The 27,320-nt window shown below is 35.4% G+C and overlaps 1 protein-coding gene across 3 annotated transcripts in view; it reads left to right on the top strand.

The window, feature by feature from the left end:
* The window catches only part of ACTR3B (actin related protein 3B), a 97,087-nt gene that overhangs the window by 28,985 nt on the left and 40,782 nt on the right, over positions 1-27,320 (top strand). For all 3 annotated transcript variants that reach the window (XR_003567213.1, XM_027841041.1, XM_027841042.1), the window contains exons 3-7: positions 2,142-2,266; positions 8,064-8,174; positions 13,492-13,587; positions 14,530-14,637; positions 22,082-22,225. Coding sequence is in view for 2 of the 3 variants with exons in the window: in XM_027841041.1 (XP_027696842.1) it covers positions 2,142-2,266; positions 8,064-8,174; positions 13,492-13,587; positions 14,530-14,637; positions 22,082-22,225 (584 nt within the window). In the remaining variant the exon portion in view is untranslated. The remainder of the gene's footprint in view (positions 1-2,141; positions 2,267-8,063; positions 8,175-13,491; positions 13,588-14,529; positions 14,638-22,081; positions 22,226-27,320) is intronic.

The following is a 27,320-nucleotide window of genomic DNA, read 5'->3' on the forward strand; positions in this document are numbered from 1 at the left end:
TTTTTAAACCCTTACTTTCCCTTACCAACCAAATTGGAGAGATGGAGAGGAAGTGTTTGGAACAGGACACGTAGACAAATAAGTTTGATACAAAGTAGAATGTTGTAGAGACTAAAAGCTCTTGAATAATTTTAGTAGAGAGCTTTTTTCGTCTGGGAGTTCAGGGCATGAGAAGAGGTATCATGGAGCATATGATGCTCAAGATGAGCCTCAAAAAGAGCAGATTGAAGCAGGCAGAGATGAAAAGGAAGTCCATTCTAGGGATAGGAGAACCATCTGCACAGCTGTGTGGAGGGAGAGAAGTATAAGGTAAAATCATAGCAGAGGTAGTACTGTTTGTGTATGAAGGAACGTAGTGTGAAACAAGGCCATGAAATTAGGTAGAGTCAAGTCAGTAAGTATTTATTAAATGCTTATTATGTTCAAGGCACTGTGCTAAGCATTAAATATACAAAAGCTGTCCAAGCAAAAAGACAATCCCTGCCCTCAGGGAGCTTACATTCAAATGGGGAAAGACCAGGCATGAAAAGAACACTGAAATGGGTTTGGAGTATGGAATGGGGATAAAATTCATGGAGTCAAGGAGCCAAGCTTGGAGAGGAATGAAAGAGTGAACATGACTGGCCTGGGCACTTCCTTCTAATGGAGATTCCAGTAGTCACCTACCAAACAGGAAATTGCTTCAGGGGACCAGGGATTTTCCTGGTTGAGAAGGCTGCTGGGACATGGTAGAGAATGAAGTCTGGAGAGTCGGGTGTTGAGCCTGGAGAGGAATTAAGGAGTGGAGGAGATTGGCGTGTTTTAAATGCTAGAGTAAGGATTTTATATTTTACGTGATAGACAACAGGGAGCCTCTGAAGGTTTTTGAGTAGCAGAGTGGTATGGTCAGGTCTGTGCGTTTGCATTCTATCATAAATACTGTAAGGGCAGTATAATTCTATTAATATATTTTAGGATCACATTTAAATAAGAACAGTGTAGGTATAGAGAGGAATATTTAAGCATGTAATAATCACTTTTGTGTCTTTAGATAAAGACACTTCAAGGATAATGCTCGTGAATTTACAGGGAAATGTGTAGTTTTAGGGAAGACTTGAACAACATTTCTGAGGAAATTGAACTCTGGATAAATAAATATGTTTTACACTAGAGGTGAAGCTTAGTTTTGTTATACACTGTCATATGTGTGGGGTTAATAGTTTATTTAAAATAATGTACTGAAACCATAAATAACAATGTATTATGTAGTGCTGTACTTTAGGTTGTTGTTTATCTTGGATCATTGGTGGCTTAAAACACTCTTGCCAGTGTTGTCCTTTTACTTGTTGGTGTTACTATTTCCTTTTAATGGGAAATTCTACATATCTATAGGTTCAAGTCAGGTCAGCAAGCAGATTTATTAAGCACTGCATACTATGTGCCAATCGCTGCTTCTAAGGGCTGGGAATCCAAATGTGACCAGAAAGGAGCTTACGTTCTTTCTTTATTTTTTAAGGAGTTTACATTCTAAAGGGGGAAGATAACACATGAAAAGATGAAAAGGGTTGGGTAGGGGAAGCGAAGGTACCTGGAGTAGTGCATTGTAAAGAAAGCCTGGGAGACTGGAGTGAAGCCTGGAGAGAAAGAGGATGGGGCTGGCCTGGGCCTCCTCTTTAAAGTGGAGGTTCTTCGAAAATCATACTAAAAACCTATATTGATTTGGTCTTGCTCAGAATCAGACTTAATTGATGATGATTTTCAAGCATTTTTTTTCTTTTTACTTACTGTTTACATCCTGTGACTCAGCCTGTATTTTTATTTTCTAGCTTTCTTGATGTGTTTTAACCCAGGAACTTTTCATTTACTTGTCCAAAAGAAGTTTTCAGAATAATAATGGGAAGTTCAAGTCTGCATCTTCTGTCGACATTAATAGCAGCTAAATGATTAGTCCCTTTGAACTATACTGAAAATAACAGATGTTTTTCATGAATCTCTTGTAGCATGTTTCCTGAATGATTTTTCTTTTGGAGGGGGTGCTTGTAAGGGAAAGGAAAAGGAATAATGATTGAAATTGCACATTGTATTTAAGAATTACATTGTATTTCCTTGTTCATTTAAGTGATTGGTGTTCATGCTGGACATTTTTGTGCTTTTGTTTTAAGGTATTGCTATCAGAGAATCAGCAAAAGTAGTTGACCAGGCCCAAAGGAGAGTACTAAGGGGAGTTGATGACCTTGACTTTTTCATAGGAGATGAAGCCATAGATAAACCTACATATGCTACAAAGGTAAAATTGAAACAAAAGCTTAGAGTTCTTTCTTTCTGTCTGTCTGTCTGTCTGTCTGTCTGTCTGTCTGTCTGTCTTTCTTTCTTTCTTTCTTTTTCTTTCAATTGGAGTTAAGTGACTTGAAAGTGTTTGGTCTGAGGCCGGATTTGAACTCAAGTCCTCTTGACTTCAGCGCTGGTGCTCTATCCACTGTGCCACTTAGCTGCCCCTAGAGTTGATTCTTGACTGTGGAGCCATAGAGTAATTGATGCAAGATGGTAAATAATCTGCCAATTTGGGGGGGAATTTGGAATGTTTTTTATAATTATTTTTGAAAATATGTATATCTCATCTGGGAAATAACGCTAAAGATAAAATAATGAAGCAGTACTCTACATGTTATCCCACTTGTGTGGTTAGTTCAAAACTGACCATTTCAACAATAAATATAAATAAAAAGAAACTTGTTTTATTTGAAAAAACACACTAGATAAAATTTAAATTTTATACAAGATGGATTTATCTGTAAGCTTCTAGAATTTCTAGTAGATACATTTTTCTTTTTTTTCATAGGCTAGCTTATAGCTGTAGAGGGGAAGAGACCTTAAAGGTCATCTAGTCCAGGCTTCTCTTTTTACAGAGGAGAAAACTGAGGCTCAGAGAGATTAAGTGACTTCTGCAAGATCTCCCTCACTTTCTGGTCTAGACGACTGATTTGAATACAAATCCTGTTTCCAAATCCATGACTTTTCCTACCATATCACATTACATCTCTGTGTGGTTGAATTATAGTAGCATCTTCTGGAAAGCTTCTTTGCTGATATAGTAATACACATTTACTTTTATATGTGTATAAATAATTCATAATTCTTATACTTTGAAGAAACATCACATGTATATGCTCATGCCCTAGTTAAACAACCCAAATTGCCTCTCGGAAAAATCTTGTATTTGTTTCAAGGTTATCCTCTATAAACTATTGGTACCCGACTAAAATTTTTCTGGGTAACATTCCTTCCCCCACCCTTCATCCCCACCCCCCAGGATTCCTGACACAAATGAAGTAGATAGTGTTTTGTGTATTCATACTCTTTGACCTGATGTTTGATCAGTATGCTTGTTGAGTTGGGTAATCATTGTAAAGTGACAGAGTATCAGAGGTTTGAAAAGGATTGCAAGTGACCTTACCTCTACTTATAGTCATTACTTTACCTAAATCCCTAGACATTTTTTAGTAACTCCAGAGAAGGAAATCTCTCTTGCCAAAACATTTCGGTGACAAATAGCTCTTCTAGTCTAGAATTTCCATGTGATATCTAAATACTGCCCTGATTCCATTTTTTTCCCTTTTTGAAAATGGCAAATTCTGGATGCTCCCTAATGTTAATTTTGCAATCTGTGACATATGAGATTGTGTGAAACTTACTCTACCTAGTTCCTTTTGATTGAGTCTTCAGGAATCAAGTCTTTTTGAATAGGGTTCAAAATGTACTACTTTATTTGAAATTCTATTGTATGACAGTGCTACAGTGGGGAATGAGGATATTTTGATCAACATTTATTCATTATCATTTTATGTATTTGAGGTTATTTTTAAACACTGTCTTTATTCTATCCTGATTTCTTTTGTATTTTTCATAAGCTTTATCTTGTAGTGCTTTAATGTTATTTATTTTTCTGTGTTTCATCTTGAAGTTTCCTGTATCTCACTCAGATTGTGGGTTCTGGAAAAGTCTAAAATGCCTGACAAATATTTAGTGGTTAGTTACCTTTCTATTTATTATGTATCTTATATTATGTATTTATATGTTCTCTCTCCTATTAGTAAATAACCTCCTTGAGGTTAGGGAATGTTTTTGTATATTTTGTTTTTTGCATTTCTTTTTTTCCTTAGTTAGTACATGATAATTGCTTAATAAATTCTTGTTGATTATTTAATGATATGCTTTCTATTCTTTATACAGCCTGATATCATTCTTAGTTTTTTAAAACAGTAACAGTAATATTAGGAGGCAGAAATAGCACTTGTATTTTAGCCAGGTATGTTACGTTACTCTTTTACCAGATGTATGTGTGTATGTAAAAATGTGTTTATTGTTTGAGGGCATATGACTAATGATTCTTATAAATGAATCTATAACGGCCACCTTATGACCAGTATCCATTTTATTAGATGGTGTATTTGTACATGTCTAGTGTAAGACAGCTAGGTGGCAGAATGGATAGAATGCTGTGCTTGGAATCAAGAAGACCTGAATGCAGATGTGGTCTCAGAACTTACTAGTTGCTTGACCTTGGGCAAGTCACTTAACCTCTGTTTTGCTCAGTTTCCTCAGTTTACAACTGAGGAAACTGAGGCTCATAAAGTGAGGGTAATAATAGCACCTTTCTCCTGGGGTTGTTGTGAGGATCAAATGAGATAATAATTGTAAAGAAATTAGCACAGTGCCTGGTATGTAGTAAGTACTGCTATATAAGTGCTAGTTATTATTATTATTGTTATATTATTTTAAAACATATTATTATCTTTTTGTGTCATGCTTTGGAATATTCATTAATCATTTCCCCAAACTTGTGGGGTTTTTTGTTTGTTTGTTTTGCTTTATCCTAAGTGAATTGTTTTGAATTTCTCTGTTAAACATCATTCAGTTTATCCTCTTACTTCTAATGTTTGTCAAAGTAATTTTCAATTCTAATCTTATCTCAAAGGTTCTAAGCCACTTCTTTTAGTTTGGTATCACTAGCAACGATCTCCATCACATATAATTGGTTAAAATATTAGTAGTATGGGAACCTAACACCATCCCCTGTGGAACATTCCTTCATCTACATTCTGCCTGCCTTTACCAACTTATATTAAACGGTTGAAACTTTTTTGAGTAAGACTTTCCAGCCAAATGTATACTCATCTAATGTTAAGCCATCATGTTTTCTTAGTTTATTAATACTGAAAGTTATTAGGAACGAATTTAAAGTGCTGTTTAACATAAAGGGCAGCTAAGTGGAGCAGTGGATAGAGTGCTGGGTCTGGAGTCAGGAAGACTCATCTATGTGAGTTCAAATCTGTCCTGAGACACTTCCTAGCAGTATGACTCTGGGCAGATCACTTAATCCTGTTTGCCTTAGTTTCCTCATCTGTAAGATGAGCTGGAGAAGGAAATGGCAAACCACTTCAGTATCTTTGCCAAGAAAATCCCAAATAGGGTCATGAAGTATCAGATATTACTGAAGACAACTAAACAATAAGAAAAATTTAACAAGATATGCCATCAGCAGTGGAAACAAAATAATGATTTATTTTTGTTCCTGCTTTACCCAAAGCTGTCTTACTCTCATTTAACTTCTCCTGATAACTTCATGTCAGGGTTGATGATTTAGCTCAGGAGTGGGGAATCTGTAGCCTTGAGGCCACATGTGGCTCTGTAGGTCCTCAAGTGTGACCCTTTGACTGAATCCAAACTTCACAGAACAAATCTCCTTAATAAAAGGATTTGTTCTATAAAACTTGGACTCAGTCAAAAGACCATACCCAAGGACCTAGAAGGCCACGAGGCCGCAGGTTCCCTACCCCTGATTTAGCTCCTTTGATGCCCAACATATGGGCTACTTGTCTTTTGTGTATTGCTTGGGATTGTTCAACTGAAGAACTGTGTTCCCCAAAGGATTGACTGGAGTTTGAAGGGTGTAAGAAGGACAAATTACATGAGCCGATTGTAATTTTTTTTGGGGAAAGATTTCACTATTTCTAAGAGTTGATTTAATATAGTGTAACATAGGCTTATATTTGTTCTAGCCTTAATGCACTTCTATGTTTTGTTCAGAATAGGGTTAAAGTAATTATTTTTAAGGAGAATGTAAGTAAATAACTGACCCCCAAAGTATGGATTATCATGAAGTTTTGTTCTGTAACCTCAGTTATAAAAAGGTACCATCTCTTGCTTTCTTGTTCCTTTTAGTCTAATTATGGGAGTAAAGTTTCTTTGGGAATTTTTCGGAGATGATATAGTTTGAGGAGACCTTGATTAGTTCTTTCTATAGATAATTCAGATAAATTCTACCATAGTGTTGTTATAGTAATTTCTTTTCAAAGGTTACCAGACTTGCTAATGGGTCTCTTGGAAAGGGAGTTTACTTATAGGAGTCAAGGAAAGGAGATTTCTAGTAGGCAGTGCCATTATTGGCATCGTGTTCTAGGTACACGTGTGTGGTAAGGGAAGGTATGCTTTGTTGTTTCATTAAGACAGTAAGACTTAGTTTTTCTTAATTACTTTACAAATTAGTCTTTAATTCATAGGAAGAGGAGCATCAATGAAACATTAAAAGATTACCCAGAAAAGTGCAGAGGGAAGTTCAGAAGTATATACAGTCAAATAGAGTACTGTTGTAACCACCCTGTTAAATTTACTTAGAAAAGACTAAAGCTATACATAATAGAGATTGTCAGATAATTCTCTTTTTCTGTTCTTTGTATAAGGAAATGTTTATGTTTGTGGATGTTTAAATTCATGGTAATGACAAAGAAAATAAAAAAAGAATCATAATCAGAAGTTTAAAAAAAACTTGGAGGGGTCTCACATTTTCTAGGCAATTCAGTGTAACAAGCATTTATTAAGTACCTACTGTGTACCAAGAACTAAACCAAAAGCAGGAAAAACAGCCCCCAATTTAAAGGAACTTACGTTCTATGGGGAAGAAAACTTATATATAGATAAATAAATTTAAAATATATACAGAATAATCTTGGCATTAAGGAGAGCACTGACATCTGAGGAGGGAGGTAGTCAGAAAAGGCCTTGTGTTAAGAAATGACACTTGACCTGAGTCTTAAAGGGAGCTGGATATTTCCAGAGGGAGAGAATTTTAGACATGTGGAAAGGCAAGGAGGTTCAAGAGAGAATTTCATATACAGGAAACAAAAAATAGACTAGTTTGGCAGGAATATAGGGTACATGAGAGGAAATAATGTTAAATAAAGTCTGGAAAAATAGGTTGGAACCATATTAGGAAGGACCTTAAATGACTAATGGAGAAATTTGTATTTTATCCTAGAAGTGAGAGGTGATGAAGGTTGAGTTGAGTCTGTGTGAGTGAAGAGAATGGGGTGGATACAAGGGTTTCTTATGAAGAAGAACAGGATTTGGTAATAGATTGGGTGGTGGTAGGAAGGGGGGAGAATGAAGAGGTCACTCTGAGGTTCTGAGCCTGGGTCATTGGATGAATGATGGTACCCGCAACAGAAATAGGGAAGTTAGAAAAAGGTCTTGGTATTTTAGGGGAAGATGAGTTGTGTTCTTTTAGATGTCTTTTTAACATGTTATTTCAACCTTCTGTTCTGTTATTTAATGTGCCATTATGGTTCTTAGCCTGTTCAATTAGCTAGTAAACATTTGAGTGTTACCATTATATGAGAGACCTCTGCTAGGTGTTATGAGAATATTTAAACTCAATTTCTCTTACCTTTGAGTTTATTTTTGGTTATAGGTAGAATTGGCTTCATAGACTTAAATACTGACTGAACATGAAGAAATGACAGATTTTCTTTAATGATTAATATAGTAGTCTCTTGTCACCACAGTGTATAAGATAAATATGGTACTTCCTACTGGGAGGATGAGGAAGAACATAGAGGTAGATAGCATAATTCTGGTTACATAGCTGAATTGTTTTTGGTAGCTTTCACATATTCTCATATATAAATTTAACTCCCACAAAATAGACAGTTGTTTTTTTCATAAACAACTTTTTATGCTATTATTATTGGCAACTGTTCAATGATATGAACTAAAATTTTGTGTATTTTTGCTGTATCTTCCATCAGTGGCCTATAAGACATGGTATAATTGAAGATTGGGATCTCATGGAAAGATTCATGGAACAAGTAATTTTTAAATACCTTCGAGCTGAACCTGAAGATCACTATTTTTTAATGGTGAGCATTTTGAACTAAGGGGAATGAAATACTTTTTTATGAATGCTAAACTGTACAAATTTTAAAATGACATGAAATTTTAAAAAGCTAGTATCTTTTAGAGAAATTTTAAGGACATAACTCCTCTTAAGGGCATCCTACTGGGGATAACAGGAATTTTTTCCGTTTTTATGGTAGAGTAAGATGTCATTTTTATGGTAGAGGATGAGGCAAGATGTCATTTTCATCTTTTCCTAAATCTTAAAAAAGTGATATCTTTGTTTTTACATTATCCTAATTTCTAAATATACCCCTTACCTACTCAGAAAATTATCCCTTTTTGTATTAAAAAAAATTTAGACCTATCCCTTTTAACAAAACTTTCCCATGTTATCACAAAGAGTCATTTAGTTATTTAGGAATTTACTTACTTTTAAATACTTTCTGTCAGGTTTTCTATTATCTGGAACCCCTCTTAACTAATAGAAGTTTATACTTTCTGTAATTTGCACATTTTCCTCAAACCCAACAAATCTTCTGTATTATTAATATATATTTTTTGCATTTTATTCCTCATAATATTTGTGAAAGTTCCTTGGTGCCCCCATTTACTTGTCTGATCACTGCTATTCATTTACCTGTGCAGACCTATTATTTATTAGGACTTTTTCTAGACTCTTTATTTACATGTGGTACAAAATCTCCTCTTTATCTTTCCCATAGTACATTGTATGGAAAGTTGTAGGAAGCATCTTTTTTTTTTGTTTGAGGCAATTGGGGTTAAGTGACTTGCCCAGAGTCACCTAGCTAGTGAGTGTTATGTGTCTGAGCTGGGATTTGAACTCAGATCCTCCTGACTCTAGGGCCAGTGCTCTATCCACTGCACCATCTAGCTGCCCCTTGGAAGGGTCTTTAATGTCTTCTTATACAGGGAGATGCACACAGGGGTGGGGATCCTGTGGTCTAGTCCGCATGTGGCCTTCTAGGTCCTTGGGTGTGGCCTTTTGATTGAGTCCAAGTTTTACACAACAGTCCAAGTTTAATAAAAGGATTAAGGGGATTTGTTCTATGGAGTTTGGATTCAGTCAAAAGGCCACACTTGAGGACGTAGAGGACCACATGTGTCCTCGAGGCCCCAGGTTCCCCACCCCTACGACCACATTATATTGAAATATATCAGCAGAAGGTCCTGAGACATCTTCTTGGACTGTGCATAGTTTAAAAAAAAATCTTTACTTTATTTGGTCTCAGTGGTTAAAAGATTTATGAAGCAGTTCTTTGTCTCTTTTATATTTTTTGAAACTAGTCCCAATGAGCAGACAGCACTTTATATGCAAGCTGCTAATGAGTGCTTGGCAATTTATTAAGATATTGTAGGTTCTTTGTAGCAATCTCACAGGCTGGCATCCCTGTGTCAGGTATTCCTCGCCTTTGGAGATGCTTCCTGGATTCATGTCTGAGCCAACACTGAAAGGAAAGTTGTCATCATATTCCTTTGCAGAAGGCGCTTTTGGTTTTTTGAAATGAGTGAGATCCTTAATAATCATTTCTCTGTTAGAATTGGCAGTCCACTTTATACTTGTTAGGACAAGCATTGTCTTAACTGCTTGGTTGCAGTTTTTCTCAGTTTACATTTTCCCAATATATTTTCCCCAGAAAATTGCAAAAGAGAGGTTTTATTGAGTGACATTTAAAATCTTGTTTTTTTGGAATTTATTTACAATTAGAATTCTATTTATTTCAGCAATTAGAACCAAATATATTATTACATATTTGAAAATAGTTGTTTAAAAATGCCTTTTATTCAGAATATGTACTGTTTATTAAGATAAGGTATATATGCATTCCTGACTACTTTTGCTTAAGCAAAATAAAACATTACAGAGAAATGAGAGGATTTTAGTTTGATAATAGAAGATCTAGCCATCATAAATAAAATTACGTATTACCCCGGAATATCTTTTTGAGGACAAAATTAACTTCATAATGAAAAATGCTTATGTTATAGAGAGTAAGTTTATGTAACAGGATCCAAATATTTAAAATGAGACATGATGATAAAACTAGAGATTTAGAGCTAGAATGGGCTTATAATCCATCTAGATTCATCTCTTTATTTCTTTATATGAGAAGACTCAGAGCTGGAGAAAGCAAGTAATCTGCCCAAAGACATTAAGTAGTGGAGCTAGAATCTGAACCCAAGTCTTCTGACTCAAAGTCTAGCTCCATCTATAATTTATTATTGTATTTTTTTCATGTAGGTGCATTGTCAAATATTTCAAGTTTGAATTTTAAATTTTTATTTTCTAATGTTAGAATTTGTAACATTCTTTATTGTTCTCTAGCTTTAAAATGTTTGTAGTGATATTTCCATAACAAATCTTTATACTTATTGTTACTTTCAATATTTTTTCTGTGAGGATAATTTGATTTTTAAGCTATCTTTCTTACAATACAAAGATTTTAAAGCTATGTACTAACTATGTACAAGCTAAATACTTACTATGCTTTTTGGACCAAAATCTATCTTTTATTCTCTTATAGCCATGATGTATATACATAATAGAGAGAAAGAGGTAGCAGGAAGTTTGCTTTCATATCTGCCAGTTGTTCTTTTGTTCCTGTCCCAAGTCATATATGGTTATAGAATCAAAAAAATCTAAGAGTTGGAGGGACCTCAGTCTTGTCAGTATCTGAACCTATACTATATATCTGAGAAGGGGTCATCCAGCCTTTATTGAAGATTTCCCATGAGGTGGAACCCTCTACCTTATGAGTATCCTCAGTTCATTTATTAGATATCAGAAATACTCTGTTAGGAAATTTTTTGTTACATTGTTCTAAAAGGTATCTCTCTGCAACTTCTACTTATTGCAATTAGTTTTAAAGGGCTGTTCTTCTACTTGACAGACCTTTAGAAAACAAAACAAACCTATTTGATTGATAGTTTCTTAAGTGTTTTTTAGGTGAAACATCTTGAGTTCTGCCAGCTGATCCTCATATGACATGAGGTGGAGATCCTTCAACCTTTTGGCCACTTTCTTCTACATGCTCTTTCGCTTTTTATTCCTTCTTAAAATATGGGGCTTGGAATATTAGGGTACAATATGGAACATTCACCTTCCTATTTCTGGACACTATGCCATATCAAACTGTTGACTCTTTTAGAGCCTTCAGTCCACTAAGAGATACAGATATTTTTCAAGTGAACTGCATACACCTTACTTTTCTATAGCAATGAAGTGATTTTTTTGAACCCAAGGGTAAGACTTAAATCTGTCCAGGTTTGATGATTTCTTCTTGCCATCTAGAATAAAAAAGCATAGTAAGTATTTAGCTTGTACATAGTTAGTACATAGCTTTAAAATCTTTGTATTGTAGGAAAGATAGCTTAAAAATCAAATTATCCTCATAGAAAAGACATTGAAAGTAACAATAAGTATAAAGATTTGTTATGGAAATATCACTATAAACATTTTAAAGCTAGAGAACAATAAAGAATGTTACAAATTCTTGCCAGCATTGAAGCTGGAATCCTTGCAGAACCACCAAGTCTCAGAGCTGTTGTCACATCTGTCAGATAGTTGTACCTGGGATATTGTAATAGAACCTACTCTTGAAGTCTCACAGGTTGATTTATGTAGTTTTTTCCTGCCACTTCGTAGATCCCTTGCTTTGTTTTCTTCTTACTTCTTCATTTGTTCATTTCACTTCTCTTTTGCTGCTTATATGAATGCTGACTAGCAGAAGCAAGAACAAGAAAAAAGCAGTCAGCATAATCATTGCTGTTTAAGTTTGTTGGGCAAGTACCTGAAGCCATAACAGGGGTTAGAATGAAAATTTGGGGTTATTTGTGGATTCTAGTTATTATTGTTGTCCCTTTTTTCTCATTATCATTCTTACAAATATGTCCATCTGACTTTTTTTTGGAGGGGTGGGGGAAGGTTTAGATTTAAGATTTCATAGGTATAGGGGAGCACCTGGTGAGAAAACTCCCTCTAGAAGTGTAGATTAATAACTGTCGGCCAATTTAAAGAGTTGCCTGAGGGCATTTGCCCAGAGTTACATAGCCAGTAAATGTCAGAGACAGGACTAGAACTCTGAGGCAAGTACTCTGTACTTTATGCTACTGCTCTTAGAGCTAGAGCTGCAAGTTTTCGGCAGCTGTTTTATGGTGAAAGCAAACTATATGCTATAATAACCTGGCCTCCTACTCACAAGATTTGGCTGTCTGCTGTTGCCCCTCTCTTCTTGTCTGATCTGAAGCTTCCTGATGGCCTGAGTGTAGGCTGGGGGAAATTTTTATTAAAGGCATCTAAACTTGGAGAGTGATTATTGGAGAGTGGAAGGTACAAAGGTGTTAGAAGAACATGTAATTTGACATTGATTTTGAACTCTAAAAAAGCCAAGAGACTTAGGAAAAATTTAATTCTAGCTGATTCCTTCTAACCTTTACTTGTTACCTTTTTTTCTACCATGTTACACTTGAGCAATAGTTGTTTACCAAACTTTAAATTAGAGGCCCAAGCTAAATTAAGAATTTGTTAGCTTTTGGCTTGTAGGAAAATTTTCTTGCCCAGTATCTATAGCTTTTCTAATCTTATTGTCTGCTATACCTCTTATAAAAGAATTAAATGTCCATAAAAGATACTTTCCTTTTGCTGTTTTGCTGACACAGTATAAGCATCTAGTTAAAAGAAATTATTATAGAATTTATCTTTTATTATTAGCTTTGATTACTTTCTTGTAATCAATTCTAATTTTTATCATTTATAAGGCTTTTGTCAATGAAGTGTAATATCTCTACTTAGTATAGAGTATTTTAATTTTTTTGATATGAAGCTTACTTTCACCTATTATGATTAATAGTATAGACATACATATATACATATATATGCATATATACATACACACATTCGTTATGTGAAATTAATCTTAAAAGTTAAACAATATTTGGTTAAGAACTTTTGGCCACTGCTTTGTATTAGTTTTTTAAAATGTAGCTTTTGTAATCTTTATAAATTTAAAGTTGGCCATTTCTCCTGTGACCAGAAAATAGATTAATTCTATTTATAATGAGTAACCTTACTTACTGGGTGTTCTATAGGATTTCAAGCTAGTTTCTGTATAGAAATCCCTGGAGTAGCCAAGCAGGAGGCCAGCTCATAACTAAATTACTTAAGCATTTTAATATCCCTGGGCTCCAGTTTCCTCATTTGTATTGAGAAGGTGTTGGACTCACTTTAAAGTCTCTTAGAGCTCTAAAATTTTATTATTTTAATTGTATGAGATTTGGGAGAAAGTAGAGAGCCTGCTTATTAAAGTGATTCTTTTACAGACAGAACCTCCATTGAACACACCAGAAAATAGAGAGTACCTTGCAGAAATCATGTTTGAATCATTTAATGTGCCAGGACTCTACATTGCAGTTCAGGTAAAAATATGTATTCTTCATTGTCTTAAATCTTCTTAGCCCTCCAACAGATTGGCAAAATGAGGTGAATTTCATAGGGTTATTGTTAGAAGTTTTATTTTTTGTATGTCTTCAGGGTTGAAGAAAAGTACTAAAGTATGATATGGACTCTCTTTATAAACATTTCCCATAAACTATAGTTATTAGAACATTTCACTTTGCTGATATGCCTTTTGATGACGTTGTGTCTTTCTTTGTCCAACTTTATCTTGGAGAATGCCATGAAGTATAGTATGTATTTATGTGCACCAAGACAAAGATGCTTCTTCCCTCCCTTGCCTGCCCCCCCCATCAGAAATGGTACCACAAGAGCTGTAAAATGCTGATAAAATTTTTTTCCATGTTGGTTTACCCTCTGTAGCTTTTATTTTTTTTTCTTTTGTTGTTTCCTGGAGATCTTAGAGCCTAGGAAACCCATGTTTATTTTTGGGGGTCTTCTAGTACATTTTCCTAATTTGTATATATGTTTGGATGTATTTTAGATATACTGATTCAAATTTAGAGCATTAAACTAAATGACCCTTGATGTCCTCTCATTCTGTAGTAAAGCAAAAGGAAAAGATTTTTCTCTCTGTTGCTCTTGGATATTTTGGTGTATGAATTTTATCTTGTAGAAGAATATGGTGAAGGATGTTGTACAAATTATAGAATTCTTGAGCTTGTAATAGTTTATTGAAAGCTGGATCCATGATAGACTTAACATCGTTATGCACTTGTTCAGAATGTGATTGATTAAATTTGAACTGAAATTCTGAAGAATAGAGGGGCAAGGAAAGGAAAGAGACTTTGATAGCATTGCTCTTCCAGGAGAAACTACTTGTTGATTAATCTTGGGAATAAGCAGGACAAGTACGTTTATTCCTCCCTCCTCATAATCTGCTAATTTTCTTTTCATCGTTTTAGGCAGTGTTAGCTTTAGCAGCATCTTGGACATCTCGGCAAGTCGGTGAACGCACCTTGACAGGAATAGTCATTGACAGTGGGGATGGAGTAACCCATGTCATCCCAGTGGTAGGTATATTATTCTAATATTTAGTTTCTTGGTAAGTAGGCTCTTTGATTGGGTAGGAGGAAAAACTGGGGAAAAAATCCACTAAATTTTCCTTAAATGAAAGATATTTTTTTCAGACTTCTCTTTTTTAAAATTTATAATAGCATTCTTTAAAAAAATTCTGAACTTAAACACCAAAGAAAGAGCATTTTCACATAAACAACAGAACACCAAAAGAAGATAGTATATAAAATCTTGAATTTACATTTTATACCACTTGCATATTTAAAAAAAAGTACATATAATTACGCATTACTTTAAAACCTGACCTGCTTATCTGTGTGTTTCTTTATGAACTTCTTTCTGTTCTTCTCTCCCCTCAAGAAAAAAGAAAAACCTAAACCATTGTAATTCATAAGCATAGTTAAGAAAAATGAATCTGTAGAGTGGCTGTGTCCTAAAATGTATGTCTGTTTTCCTGTACCTTCAGTTTATCACTGTTTTGTCATAAGAAGGATAATATGTTTCATTGTAGATCTTCTAGAGACCTGGGTGATTTTTGTATCGAGCAGAGTTCTTAAGATCTTTCAGTTTTTTTTCCTTTAAAATATTGTTGTTCTTGTACTTATTGTTCTCCTAGTTCTTTTCACTTTATTTGTCAGTACATGCTACCCAGGATTCTCCAAAATGATCTCTTTTGTGATTTCATACAGGTTAGTAATTGCATTCATGTATGGAATTTGTTCATCCATTTCCTAATTGATGGATACTCCTTAGATGCTAGTTCTTTACTTTTTTCCCCACTTCTTTAATCCTAAAATACTATTACTCTAAAAGGGAAGCAGCATGGTGTAGTGGTTAGAGAGCTAGCCTTGGAGTCAGGAAGACCTAAGTTCAAGTATAGGCTATGACTCAGACTAGCTTTGTGACCTTGGGCAAGTCACAGCGTTTCAGTCATTCCAGTCAGCAATCTTAAGAGACTTTGAATGCTGGTAGTTTCTTAAACCAATGAAATTAAATGTGAATATCACCAGACCTTGTCCTCTTCTGTGGACCACCTGTCTACTGCCCTGTCATCCCCCTGCTGTCTCTATGCAGAAAAGAAAAAAAACTTAAGAAGTGGTAAGAATCATATAAAACTCTGGTTTGTGGTGAAGAGAGGATGATGCTCTGTCATCTTGGCAGTTTTTTGATGATAAATCGTGGTTTAGGATATTTAGGTCCCAAACCTTGAACTCCTAGTGTTTTCACTAAGGAAAACTATTGTTTCACATGTCATTTCAAAATATTAGAGGTATCCACTCTGAATAAAGTTTTGGGAGCAAAAGTAGGTTTTGATCAGTTTATGATGTTTTTCTTTTTTTTTCTTTTTGTCTACTCAAAAAATAGAAAAATTTTAAACTGCTTCATATAAATATTGTTTCTTTCAGTTTGTCCAAATATCTTAAGATACAGAGAGCAACATAAAAGAGAACTAAATTTTTTCCTAGCTATAGGACACTGTACATAAAATCACTAGTGGTTTTGATAAATATTTTTTCCTTAAATACTAGAACAGGGATCCCTAAAGGTTGGTTTAAGGACTCAAGGTTCTGTAATTAGTCCAAGGTGGGTATTATAAAATTGTTAGATTTGCTTTGATTTTTGCCATCTATCCCTTTAAGGAGGTAGACATGGGATGTGAAAGTTTCAAAATCTGTTGAAAAACCCCTTAGTCCTTTTTACGGACCTTTATTAATACCACGTGGTTGTGACCAAATGTAGCATTTTTTTTTCTGCCAATTCAAGCTTTGGACTGTTTTTCTGATTTCTTGACCTTTGCTTCCCACAAAGAATTATTGAAGCCAGAAGAGGGGCAGGTGATAGTATTGGACATTTGGGGTATTGAGTGCTGCTGCCACCTCTCCTTCCCATGGTTTTCTTATAAGGGGGGAAAAATTCTCTTTTTTTTTTTCTTCAAGGAATGTGAATTTTATCTAATGTGTTATAGCATTTTTTTTCTCCCAAGCTCTGAAATCTAAAAAATTATACTAATTAAAAGTCTTTTTAATGTTTATTTTTGTTCTGTGGTCACTCTGGTATTTAATACTTATATAAATAAATATTAATATTGATAATTATTAAGTATAAATTTGTTAATGTGTTAAAGTATAGACATTACAACTAAATTTTAAGATTAGAAAGTTGCTAACATTTTGGAATCTTTAACAGTTTGTTGTCATTTACATTTAGTATTTACCTGCTAGTGGCAAGTCTTCATAGTGTCTAGTGTAGAGGTTCTTTACCTTTTCAGTGTCATGAGCCCCTATGGCAGTGTGGTGAGGTCTCTATACCCCTTCCCCAAATAAAGTGTTTTTTGTTTTGTTTTGTTTTGTTTTTAATTTTTAAAATTTGTTATTTATTTTTAACATTTTTTCCTTTTTAAATTTGGAATTCCAGATTCTTTTCCTCCCTCTCACCCCTTCCCCACCCACTAAGAAGGCAAATAATATATCAATACATGTGAAATCATGCAGAACATATTTCCATGTTAGCCACATCACAAACAAAGCAAACAAAATAAAGAAAGTGAGAAAATTATACTTCAATTTGCACTCAGACTTCATTAGTTTTCTGTGGAGAAGGATAGCATTTTTCATCATGAGTCCTTTGGAATGGTCTTGGATTATTGTGTTGATCAGAGTAGCCACGTCTTTCACAGTTGATCATCATTACAACATTGCTGTTGTTGTGCACCATAATTTCCCAGTTCTTCTCATGTCTCTTTACATAAGTTCACATAAGTCTTGCTGTGTTTTTCTGAAATTTCTCCTCTTTATCATTTCTTAAGCATAATAGTATTCCATCACAATCATATGGCACAACTTGTTCCCCAATTGATGAGCATCCCCTCAATTTCCAATTCTTTGCCATCACAAAAAGAGCTGCTATAAATATTTTTGTACATACAGGTCCTTTTCCTTTTTCTTGGATCTCTTTGGGGTATTGACCTAAATAGTGCTATTCCTGGGTTAAAGAATATGCACAGTTTTGTAGCCTTTTGGGTATAGTTCCAGATTGTTCTCCAGAATGGTTCGACCAGTTTATTACACCACCATCATTTCATTAATGTACCTATTTTCCCTCATCTCCTCAGCATTTGTCATTTCTGATATGTGTGAGGTGGTACCTCAGAGTTGTTTTACTTTTTCTAATTAGTAGTGATTTAGAACATTTTTATATGACTATAGATAACCTCTATTTCTTCTTCTGAAAACTGCTTTTTCATATCCTTTGTTCTTTTATCAATTAGGGAATGACTTTTATTTTTACAAATTTGACTCAGAGAGAAATGAAGCCTTTATTAGAGAAACTTGCTGGAAAAATTTTTTATATTACTTCATTGTCTATGGTACCTTTTAGCAAAATGTAGTATCCTTGATTATCTCTTTTAATTAGGTCTATTTTTGCTTTTGTTTTGTCTGAGATCATGATTGCTACCCCTGTTTCCTTTTTTTTTTTTAACTTCAGCTGAAGTATAGTAGAGTCTCCTTCAGCTCCTTATTTTAACTCTGTGTGTGTCTTTCTGTTTCAAGTGTGTCTCTTGTACACAACATATTGTTGGATTCTAGTTTCTAAATCTGTTCAGCTATCCACTTCAATTTTATGAGTTAGCTCATTCCATTCACACTCAGTTATGATTACTAATTGTGTATTTCCCAGCATCTTATTTTCTTCTGTTTTTCCTTCTCTCTTTTTGTCCTATCCCTCTTCAATAGTCTGTTTTGCTTCTGATCACTGTCTCCTTCAATCCACCCTCCCTTTTATCATCCTCAGCTCTGCCTTCCCCCACCCCTCCAGCCTGTTTCATATCTCTTATCCCCTTCCCTTCCTGTTTCTCTATTGGGTAAGATAGATTTCTGTAGCTAACTTGGTATGTGTAAATATATAAATATAAATGTATACATATGTGTGTATGTGTGTGTGTGTATATATTCTTCCCTCTTTAAACCAATTTTGATGAGAGTGATTCAAATATTGCTTGCCCATTCCCCCCATCCATTTTCTCCTTCACTACGAAAGCTCTTCTTTTTGTGCCTCTTTTATGTGAAAAAAATTTCCCCATTCTATCTCTCCCTTCCCCCTTTTCCCAGTGCATCCCTCTTTCTCACCCCTACATATTTTTGAGGTCATCCCAATATAATTAACTCACACCTGTGCTCTCTGTCTATGCAGACTTCTTCTAACTGTCCTAATAATGATAAAGTTCTTAGAAGTTATGTGTTATCATCTTCCCCTATAGGAATGTAAACAGTTTATTGAGTCCCTTATAATTACTCTTTCATATTTACCTTTTTATTCTTCTCGAGTCTTCTATTTGAATGTCAAGATTTTCTATTCAGCTATGATCTTTTCATCAAGAATATTTGAAAGTTCTCTATTTCATTAAATATCCATTTTTCTCCTGAAGGATTATATTCAGTTTTGTGAGATAGGTTATTCTTTCTTATAATCCTAGCTCCTTTGCCTTCTGGAGTCCCTCTGCTCCTTTTATGTAGGAGTTGCTGTGTGTTGTATGATCCTGACTGTGGCTCCATGATATTTGAAATGTTCCTTTCTAGATATTTGTAGTATTTTCTCCTTGATCTGGAAACTTTGGAATCTGGCTGTAATATTCCTGTGAATTTTCATTTTGGGATCTCTTTCAGGAATTGATTGGTGAATTCTTTCAATTTCTATTTTACCCTCTGGATTTAAAATACAGGAGCAGTTTTCCTTCATAATTTCTTGAAATATATGATATCTAGGCCCTTTTTTTGATCATGGTTTTCAGGTAGTTCAGTAATTCTTAATTTATTACCCCTCAATCAGTATTCCAGGTGTGTTCTTTTTCCAATGAGATAGTTCACATTTATCTTCAATTTTTTCATTCTTTTACTTTGTTTTATTGTTTCCTGTAGTCTCATGGAATCATTGGCTTCTGTTTGCCCAATTCTAATTTTTAAGGAATTGTTTTCTTTAGTGAGCTTTTGTACCTCTTTTTCCATTTGGCCAGTTCTACTTTTTAAGAAATTCTTTTCTTTAGTAAATTTTTGTGCCACTTTTACTATTTGACTAATTCTGGTTTTTAAGGAATTATTTTCTTCAATATTTTCTTTTTGTGTGCCTCTTTTACTAAGCTCTTAATTCTCTTTTAATAATTTTCTTACATCACCTTCATTTCTTTTTCCAATTTTTTTTTCTCACTCTTATTACTTTCTTTAACTCTTCCAGGAATTCTTGTTGGGCTTGGGTCCAATTAGCATTTTTCTATGAGGGTTTGCTTGTAGCTGTTGTTACATTGTTGTCTTCTAAGTTTATGTCTTGATCTTCCCTACCACCTTAGTAGTTTTTTATGGTCAAGTTCTTTTTTTGCTGTTTGTTCATTTTCTTAGCCTATTTCTTGACTTTGAACTTTATGTTAAAGTTGAGCTGTGTTCACCCTGGGGGTGGGGAAGCACTGTGTTAAGCTTCTGGCTTTTTCATGCTGCTGTTTTCAGAGTTAGTTCTGGGGTCTACAAGTTTTCAGTGCTTCCAAGGTGATGTGAACCGGGAAGAGATGTCATCACTGCACTTCAGGTCTGTACCCTGGTCTTTACCCTGCTCCCCTGTAGCTGCAAGTTTTCCAGAACTGCTTATGGTCAATAGAGTTGGCAATCAGCACCAGCTGCATCCAGTGCCAGCAAAGGGTCCTCTTTAGTCTTTTTCTGACTAGTTGTCCAACCTCCTTATCCACTCCGGTCTGAGAGTTCCTGAAGCTGCTACTGCTACTGCTATGGTGGCCACTACTGATGATCCTGCTGCACTCCAGGCCTGCACCTACCTCTTCTGTGGATCTCCTAAATTGTCTTAGGCTAGATAAATGTCTCCTTCTGACCTTTTGTTGACTCTGCTACCCAACATTTGATTTTAGGCATTGTATTAAAGTTGTTTGGAGGGGAATATTGGGAGAATTCAGCTGGATCCTGGCCTATGAATATAGGCCATCTTGGCTTTGCCCCCTAGAATGATGTTTTTAAGTGTATCAAATAAAATACGTAGCATTACAAAGGAAATCAGAAGTTAGTGACAATAAAGATGTATTTTTTTCCAATCCAAATTCTTAGGTTCTTCCTGATACTTATTGTGGGTGGATCCCGGGTTAAGTTCCTCTGGTTTAGAGCAATGTGGAGTTGCTTTAAATAGTTCCCCACCTCAGATTATTTATCCTGAAGGCTGATTAGAGAGATGCCTTTCCATTTTCTCAGTTTTCTGGGATTCATTTTGTATTACTGCTAATGCTAGTGTTCTTCTGGAGTCAGCACTGGCTACTGCTAGGATTCCTATGAGCAGTAGTGCTCAAAAATTGAGGAATTTTTGTTGATGCATTGTGATGTTTGGTATTTCCAGTTTTCTCATGCTTTATAGATAATAGTTCCCCTATGTGGATGGCACACTGTAGTGGTAGAGGGAGAGAATCTGTTTACATATGAGACCAGCCAGCTTTTGGTTAAGGTAACATTGGGCAGTGAGAGGGCACAGTAGATAGAGTGCTGGGTCTGGAGTCAGGAGGACCTGAGTTCAAATGTGGCATCAGACACTTACTAGCTGTGTGACCCTGGGAAAGTCACTTTACCCTGTTTGCCTCAGTTTCCTCATCTGTAAAATGAGCTGGAGAAGGAAATGGCAAACCACTTCAGTATCTTTGCCAAGAAAACCCCAAATGGTGTCATGAGGAGTCAAACACTATTGAAAAAAAATGACTAAGGTAACATTGACTTATATTGCTTTAAATAGAAAACATATTCTTTAGTCCTTGAGGTTGTTTATTTTTGAACTATAACAATAATCAGTTTTGTTATTATTAACAATAACTATTCACATTTATATGGTAATTTGTAGTTTACAAAGCTTTATGCATACCATATCTCATTTGATTCCTGAATCAACCTTGTGAACTAGGTAATGTAAGTATTACTATTCCATTTTTATAACAAGAAGAAACTGAATTTCAGAGAGGTAGAGTCAGTAGTAAGAATTTTAATTAAGACTTGAACCTAAGTTTTTTCCTAAATGCAGTGGCTTCTCAACTACATCAAGCCACATTTTTTAGAGGTATAGTGAATAGTAGATGTGTAATCAATTGAATTAACATTTTATAAATGGAGTAGTTTTTCTTTTAGTGAGAAGAAAACTTGTATTTTCTGGATATATCATATCTTGTATGTAATGGAATTTCTCACATAGTTTTTGCTTAAATACCCATAATGAAAGTATTGTTTATGGTTTCTCAGGTCATTGAGGTTTAAGTTTTAAAGCAATTTTCATAGTCACCCAATATAGTGCTTTGCACACAGTGGGAATTTAGTAAATGATGATGACTAAGTAGACTAAAAGTATATACTGAGTAGAAGAACTTTAAAAGGAATTTTTTTTTTTTACCAAGCTCTTTTTCTTTCCTCCTAGGCAGAAGGTTATGTAATTGGAAGCTGCATCAAACACATCCCTATTGCAGGTAGAGATATTACATATTTCATTCAACAGCTCCTAAGGGAGAGGGAGGTGGGAATTCCTCCTGAGCAATCACTGGAGACAGCAAAAGCCATTAAGGTAAAATTAATGTAAAATTGGTTAGTTTGGGGATGAGAAAGACGGGTTTTGGGTTTTCGGGGGGATTATAAGTTTTGCTTTTAAATAATGCCTCTCATATATATATATATTAGTAAATATAGGAGTGGCTTGTATTCCAAAAGTTTATTCTTACTCCATTGTTTGGAATTTAGAATGTATTTTCCCATAGAAACAATTTTTAAATGATGATTCCAGGGTATACCACAAAAAACTGTTTAAACCACTGTGAAGCAGAAATAATACTATTAGTAGCCTCTGTGAAGTAGAAATAGGACAATTAGTAGCCTTAAACATCTCTAAACTGTGTCTGAGTTCTGAATCCTAAACTCTATCCTTGTCTCTCTCTCCTCCCTGTCTCTCATTGCCCCTTAGTCCTAAGAGAGAAATGGGTGGGAGAAGCAAGTATGCTGAACAAATGTTGTCAACGTTGTAAGGGAAGATTAATGGGGATAATAACTGGAGTGGGGAGAGGAAGAATCTCCTGAAAGTAATATGTAAATGCACTGAATTTATCACCTGACTGAAGTATACGTAAGGGTTAAAACTCTAAAGAGAGGTAAAGGAGTTAAAGAGAGCTTAAGTGATTTTCTGAGAATCACAGACATGATAGTTTAAGAGACAGTTCTTGAATTCAGGTCTTCTTGCCATGAAGGCCAGCTCTCTATCCTATGCCATGCAGCCTCTCAAGGTTAAAGTGAAGTTAAAAAGAATTCTTTTAGAGTGTTAAATAAGAATCAAATTTAGGATCTAAAATTAGTATTGTAAGTCTGAAGCAGGACATTTTTGTCATTAATATGAATAAGAACACATATATTGGAACTTGACCTACGTGAGTCCTAATGAACTAATGACCTTCAATTTACTGGGATTTTTTTCAACACTTTACTTTTTTGGAAAAAGGCAAATTAAAAAAAAAAAAGCTACCGTCATGGATTTAGTGTATTGTTACTTTCAGGATAGTTCTGGAGTTACTACATATTCTACCATGTTGCATAGATGCTGCGTTTCCAGTCTTCTATAAAAGTAATCAATGTTGGCATTCATTGTAAGATTAAAAAACAAGAATTAATTCTGTTCATAGTATTTTAAGTACTTAAGTCGGGAGTATGAACCCAAGACATTTTAGAAAGTCTTTTCATAATAAGGTTTTGAAGCAAAGAGTTATTTTGGTCAACTCTCAGTTAAACAAAATACCTAGTTAACTGGAAGGCTGGCATTCCAGCATGTAATAATCTTCTATATTATTAAATTTGAGAAATTAACTTTTTTTTTTGTGAGGCAGTTGGGGTTAAGTGACTTGCCCAGAGTCACACAGCTAGTGAGTGTTATATGTCTGAGGCCAGATTTGAACTCAGGTCCTCCTGACCCCAGGGCTGGTGCTTTATCATCTGAGTCACCTAGCTGCCTCCAAGAAGTTAACTTTTTAAAAGTGTCATCTTTTTAGGCAGTTAAAAAAATAGTTTTAAAGAACAAATTTGTCCAGTTCCCAGTTTCTCTTATTTAAAAATACAGGAAGTCCTTTAAAGATTTTTAGTACTTATAAGAAAGGTGGAGGAGCAATTGTTGGACCCAATAAAGGAAGCTCAAGCTAGAAGGGAGTTTAGACACTGGCGTACCCTAGTCTTTTATTTTTGTTTCTTTTTGTCTTGGCTCCTCAAAAAAAAGTCCAAAAATGAAATTATTCAGACATAGGTGGTTATTATAGCAATCAGTCCCTAGGTGTGAATTGGTCTTAATAGCTGTTGATAACCCTTAGCAAAAGTAGGATTATCCACGGGGGGAAAAAGCATGGGATAGCACAGGGAATATAATAAGTGAAGAAGGGTAAATATAATCTAACATTTCCTAAATTTCTCAAACTGTGTTCCTTGAAATTTTATGTGAATGAGAGAGTTCCATGGCTGCTTGTGTGGAAATGATGGAAACCTGGGGATGGGGGTGGAAATTGATGATTTTTCTTTAGAATTTGTGATAGAGAAAAAGGAAGAAAGTTGAATATGGTCTTGATATAAACCCAAAATTTTAAGAGAGCAGATCTGAAAGAGTTCATAGGAAAAATAGATAGGATCTAGTGACTAAAATTTTATGGAGTTTGCCAGACCAAGAGAGAAGGGAAATTATTAAGAATGAAATGGTAAAGTCACAACGAAGAAGTTCCAGAGATGTGGAGGAACAGTAGTTGTCTGGAGGAACAGTAGTTGTCTGAAGGAACTGATGTGGATGCACAGAGAATTTACCAAGTAACTTGGATTTTAAAAAGAAATGCACAGAAGATGGAAGCAAAGACAATCAGATGAATACAGATGTGTGACACATGCCATGAAGAGGAGTGTCAGGAATGCTTTAAGGAAGGAGAGGTTTAAATTTCCTTCCTAATTCCTCTTAAGTTTATGAAGTCACAGAAACTAAAGTTTAGCTAATAGAAAAAATGAGGCATCAATGTGCTGACAACTGAAGATTTTCTTTATAAAGTGCAACCTTTCTTTGATACAATTAAAGGGAGCAATCTCATTGGACGAGCAAAAATAGCTACGGACTTTGAATAGCTAAGCTCTGGATGAATCCAGCAGTTTTGAGGGAGTGAATGTAAGGAGCTACATATGGAGGAGCCCCCTGCAGGGCGGGGTGGTAGGAAGGGCCTTCTTTCTTCTCTCTCTCCCTCCATTAGCCATGTAGCTTTTAAGGCCCACTACTTGACCAGTAGGAGAGATTTTATCCACCGGGGAGCAGAAACACACTATCTGGACAGACAAACGAATGACAAGAGACAGGAATGAGAGACAAGAAGTGCCAGGAGTGGATTCTTTGGCAGCAGAGAAGGGAGCTGGCTGTGGAGTTAAGAGAATGCCAGCCTTGGTGATCCAGAGTTGGGCGGTGGACAGGATCCCCTGAAGAGAGAACGGAGTTCCAGGCCCTGCAGTTCTGGAGTCGTGAGTTGCTTTTGCACAGTTATTTCTGCATTTGTGCTTCACTGCCCTTATACTCTGTAGCTACTCTTCCCATGGACAGTGTGTATATGAGTGGAAGAGTGTGCCCCAGTTGTATGGAGGGAATGTTTTGTAACTGCTCTTCTTACTGTGCCATTTTAGTAAATTCTGTTGCTAATTATATCTGCTGACTGTTTGCTAATGGATGCACACAGAGGAGGGATCAATGAATTATTTTGTTACAGAACCACAGATTGCTCCAAAGAACCTGGGAATAACAGACATCCTTGGGGAGGGAGCCCAGAGGATGTGTTACGTTGTGGGGGATATATTTGGGTGGCCACTGGAGAAATTCTCCTTGGATGGCCTAGCAGAGATATATTAAAGAAAAATTAGCATTTAAAAGAATTTTTAAATTTTATAATTGGATAATTAGCTTTCCAATGTATTTCCTTTATGAGTCATACCAGTTGCTTTAGATAACTTTTGCATTGTTGAATGCTTAAGTATGAATTGCCTGTTTATTATTGTATGCATTAGGAATATGAAAGCCGACATAAAAAGTATGGATGTTGTATCTCTAGAACACTGGCACCTGCCTTTTTTGTGTGGTGAAGAATTAGAAACTGAATGAAAGGCTGAATAAGAAATGATGAAGGGAATAGTTTTAGAAAAACCTGGGAAGACTTCTATGAACTGATACAAAGTGAAGTGAGCAGACCCAGGAAAACAGTTTATACAATAACAACAATACTCTAAAGAAAAACAACTTTGAAAAACTTAGGAACTCAACACAGTGTAACCAACCACAGTTCCACAGGACTCCTTATGAAACATGCTATCCACCTGCAGATAGGTGATAGACTTGAGGTGCAGATTGAAGTATGCACACACACACACACACACACACACACACATATACATATATATACATGTGTGATAGAGTGTATATATATATATGCATATGAGTGTATGTATATTTTGGCCATGGCTAATGGAGAAATTTGTTTTGCTTGGTGTTATTTTTTTTAATGAGTTTTGTTTATCTAGTTCTCAGTAGGTAGAGGAGGTAGAGGTAGGAGGGAGAGAATTTGAAAATAAAAATAACAAAAAATTGAATTAAAAAAATAAAATACTGGTAACTGGAAATTTTGCCTAGAATACACTATGGGAACTTATCTGTGCTCATTAAAAAAATTGTTGAGTGGATCTAGACTACTTCTCTTACTGTGTGACATGAGTTCAGACAATTTGTCTAAGAGCCTTATGTATTGTTGGTCCATAGCATGTTATCCTTTTTGCCTGGAAACCCGGAGTAACCAACTCCAACTACTTAATTCCTTTTTTTCCTAGGGGAACTGCACACTTCTTTTGGACTTTTAAAGTTTGTTTTCCTTTTTTTTTTTTGGCAAGGCAATTGGGGTTAAGTGACTTGCCCAGGGTCACACAACTAGGAATTGTCAAGTGTTTGGTCTGAGGCCGGATTTGAACTCAGGTTCTCCTGACTTCAGGGTCAGTGCTCTATCCACCGCGCCACCGAGCTGCCCCTTTGTTTTCTTTTTTAAGTTGGCTGTTTTGTCTTAGGGAGAGGTGAATTCAGGAGGTTGGAGGAGGAATAAAAAATTTTGTAAAAATTGCTGTGGTAAGTGGGACCAAGAGTGAGAATGGGAGGTATTAAAGGACTGCCTTGCTTTCAGTGAGGTCTTAGTTAAGATTATATGACATAAACTGGTAGCAGAACCATTAAGTAAGGTTTTATGATTTTCTCTAGCTTCATTCAACAACGCAAATAGAAGTGAGGGAAGCAGATGATAGGAGTAATCCAAGGCTGAGGCTTGTCAGGGCAAGATTAACCATAGAACAAGGGGCACATGACTGAAGAGAAGACTACAGTGTATATAGTTTAACTGGTTCGCCAAGGGGTCATTAAGGACCCCAGAAAAAACTGAGGAGTCAAGACTGAAGTTATGGTGAGGGCAAAAAACAGGGTTTAAAGCTGAAAGGCAGAAGGAAAGGCAGAACGATAAGTGGGTGATCATATAAGGAAATTTCAGAGTTCGTAAACATGGAAATAGTGCATTTGTGGATGATGGCAAGATCAGGAGTGTGATCATTTCTGTGTGTATCTAAGGTAGGGTGGAAAAGTA

This window comes from Vombatus ursinus, unplaced genomic scaffold (assembly GCF_900497805.2).
Source record: "Vombatus ursinus unplaced genomic scaffold, bare-nosed wombat genome assembly UNPS02014852.1, whole genome shotgun sequence".
Lineage (NCBI taxonomy): Eukaryota > Metazoa > Chordata > Mammalia > Diprotodontia > Vombatidae > Vombatus > Vombatus ursinus.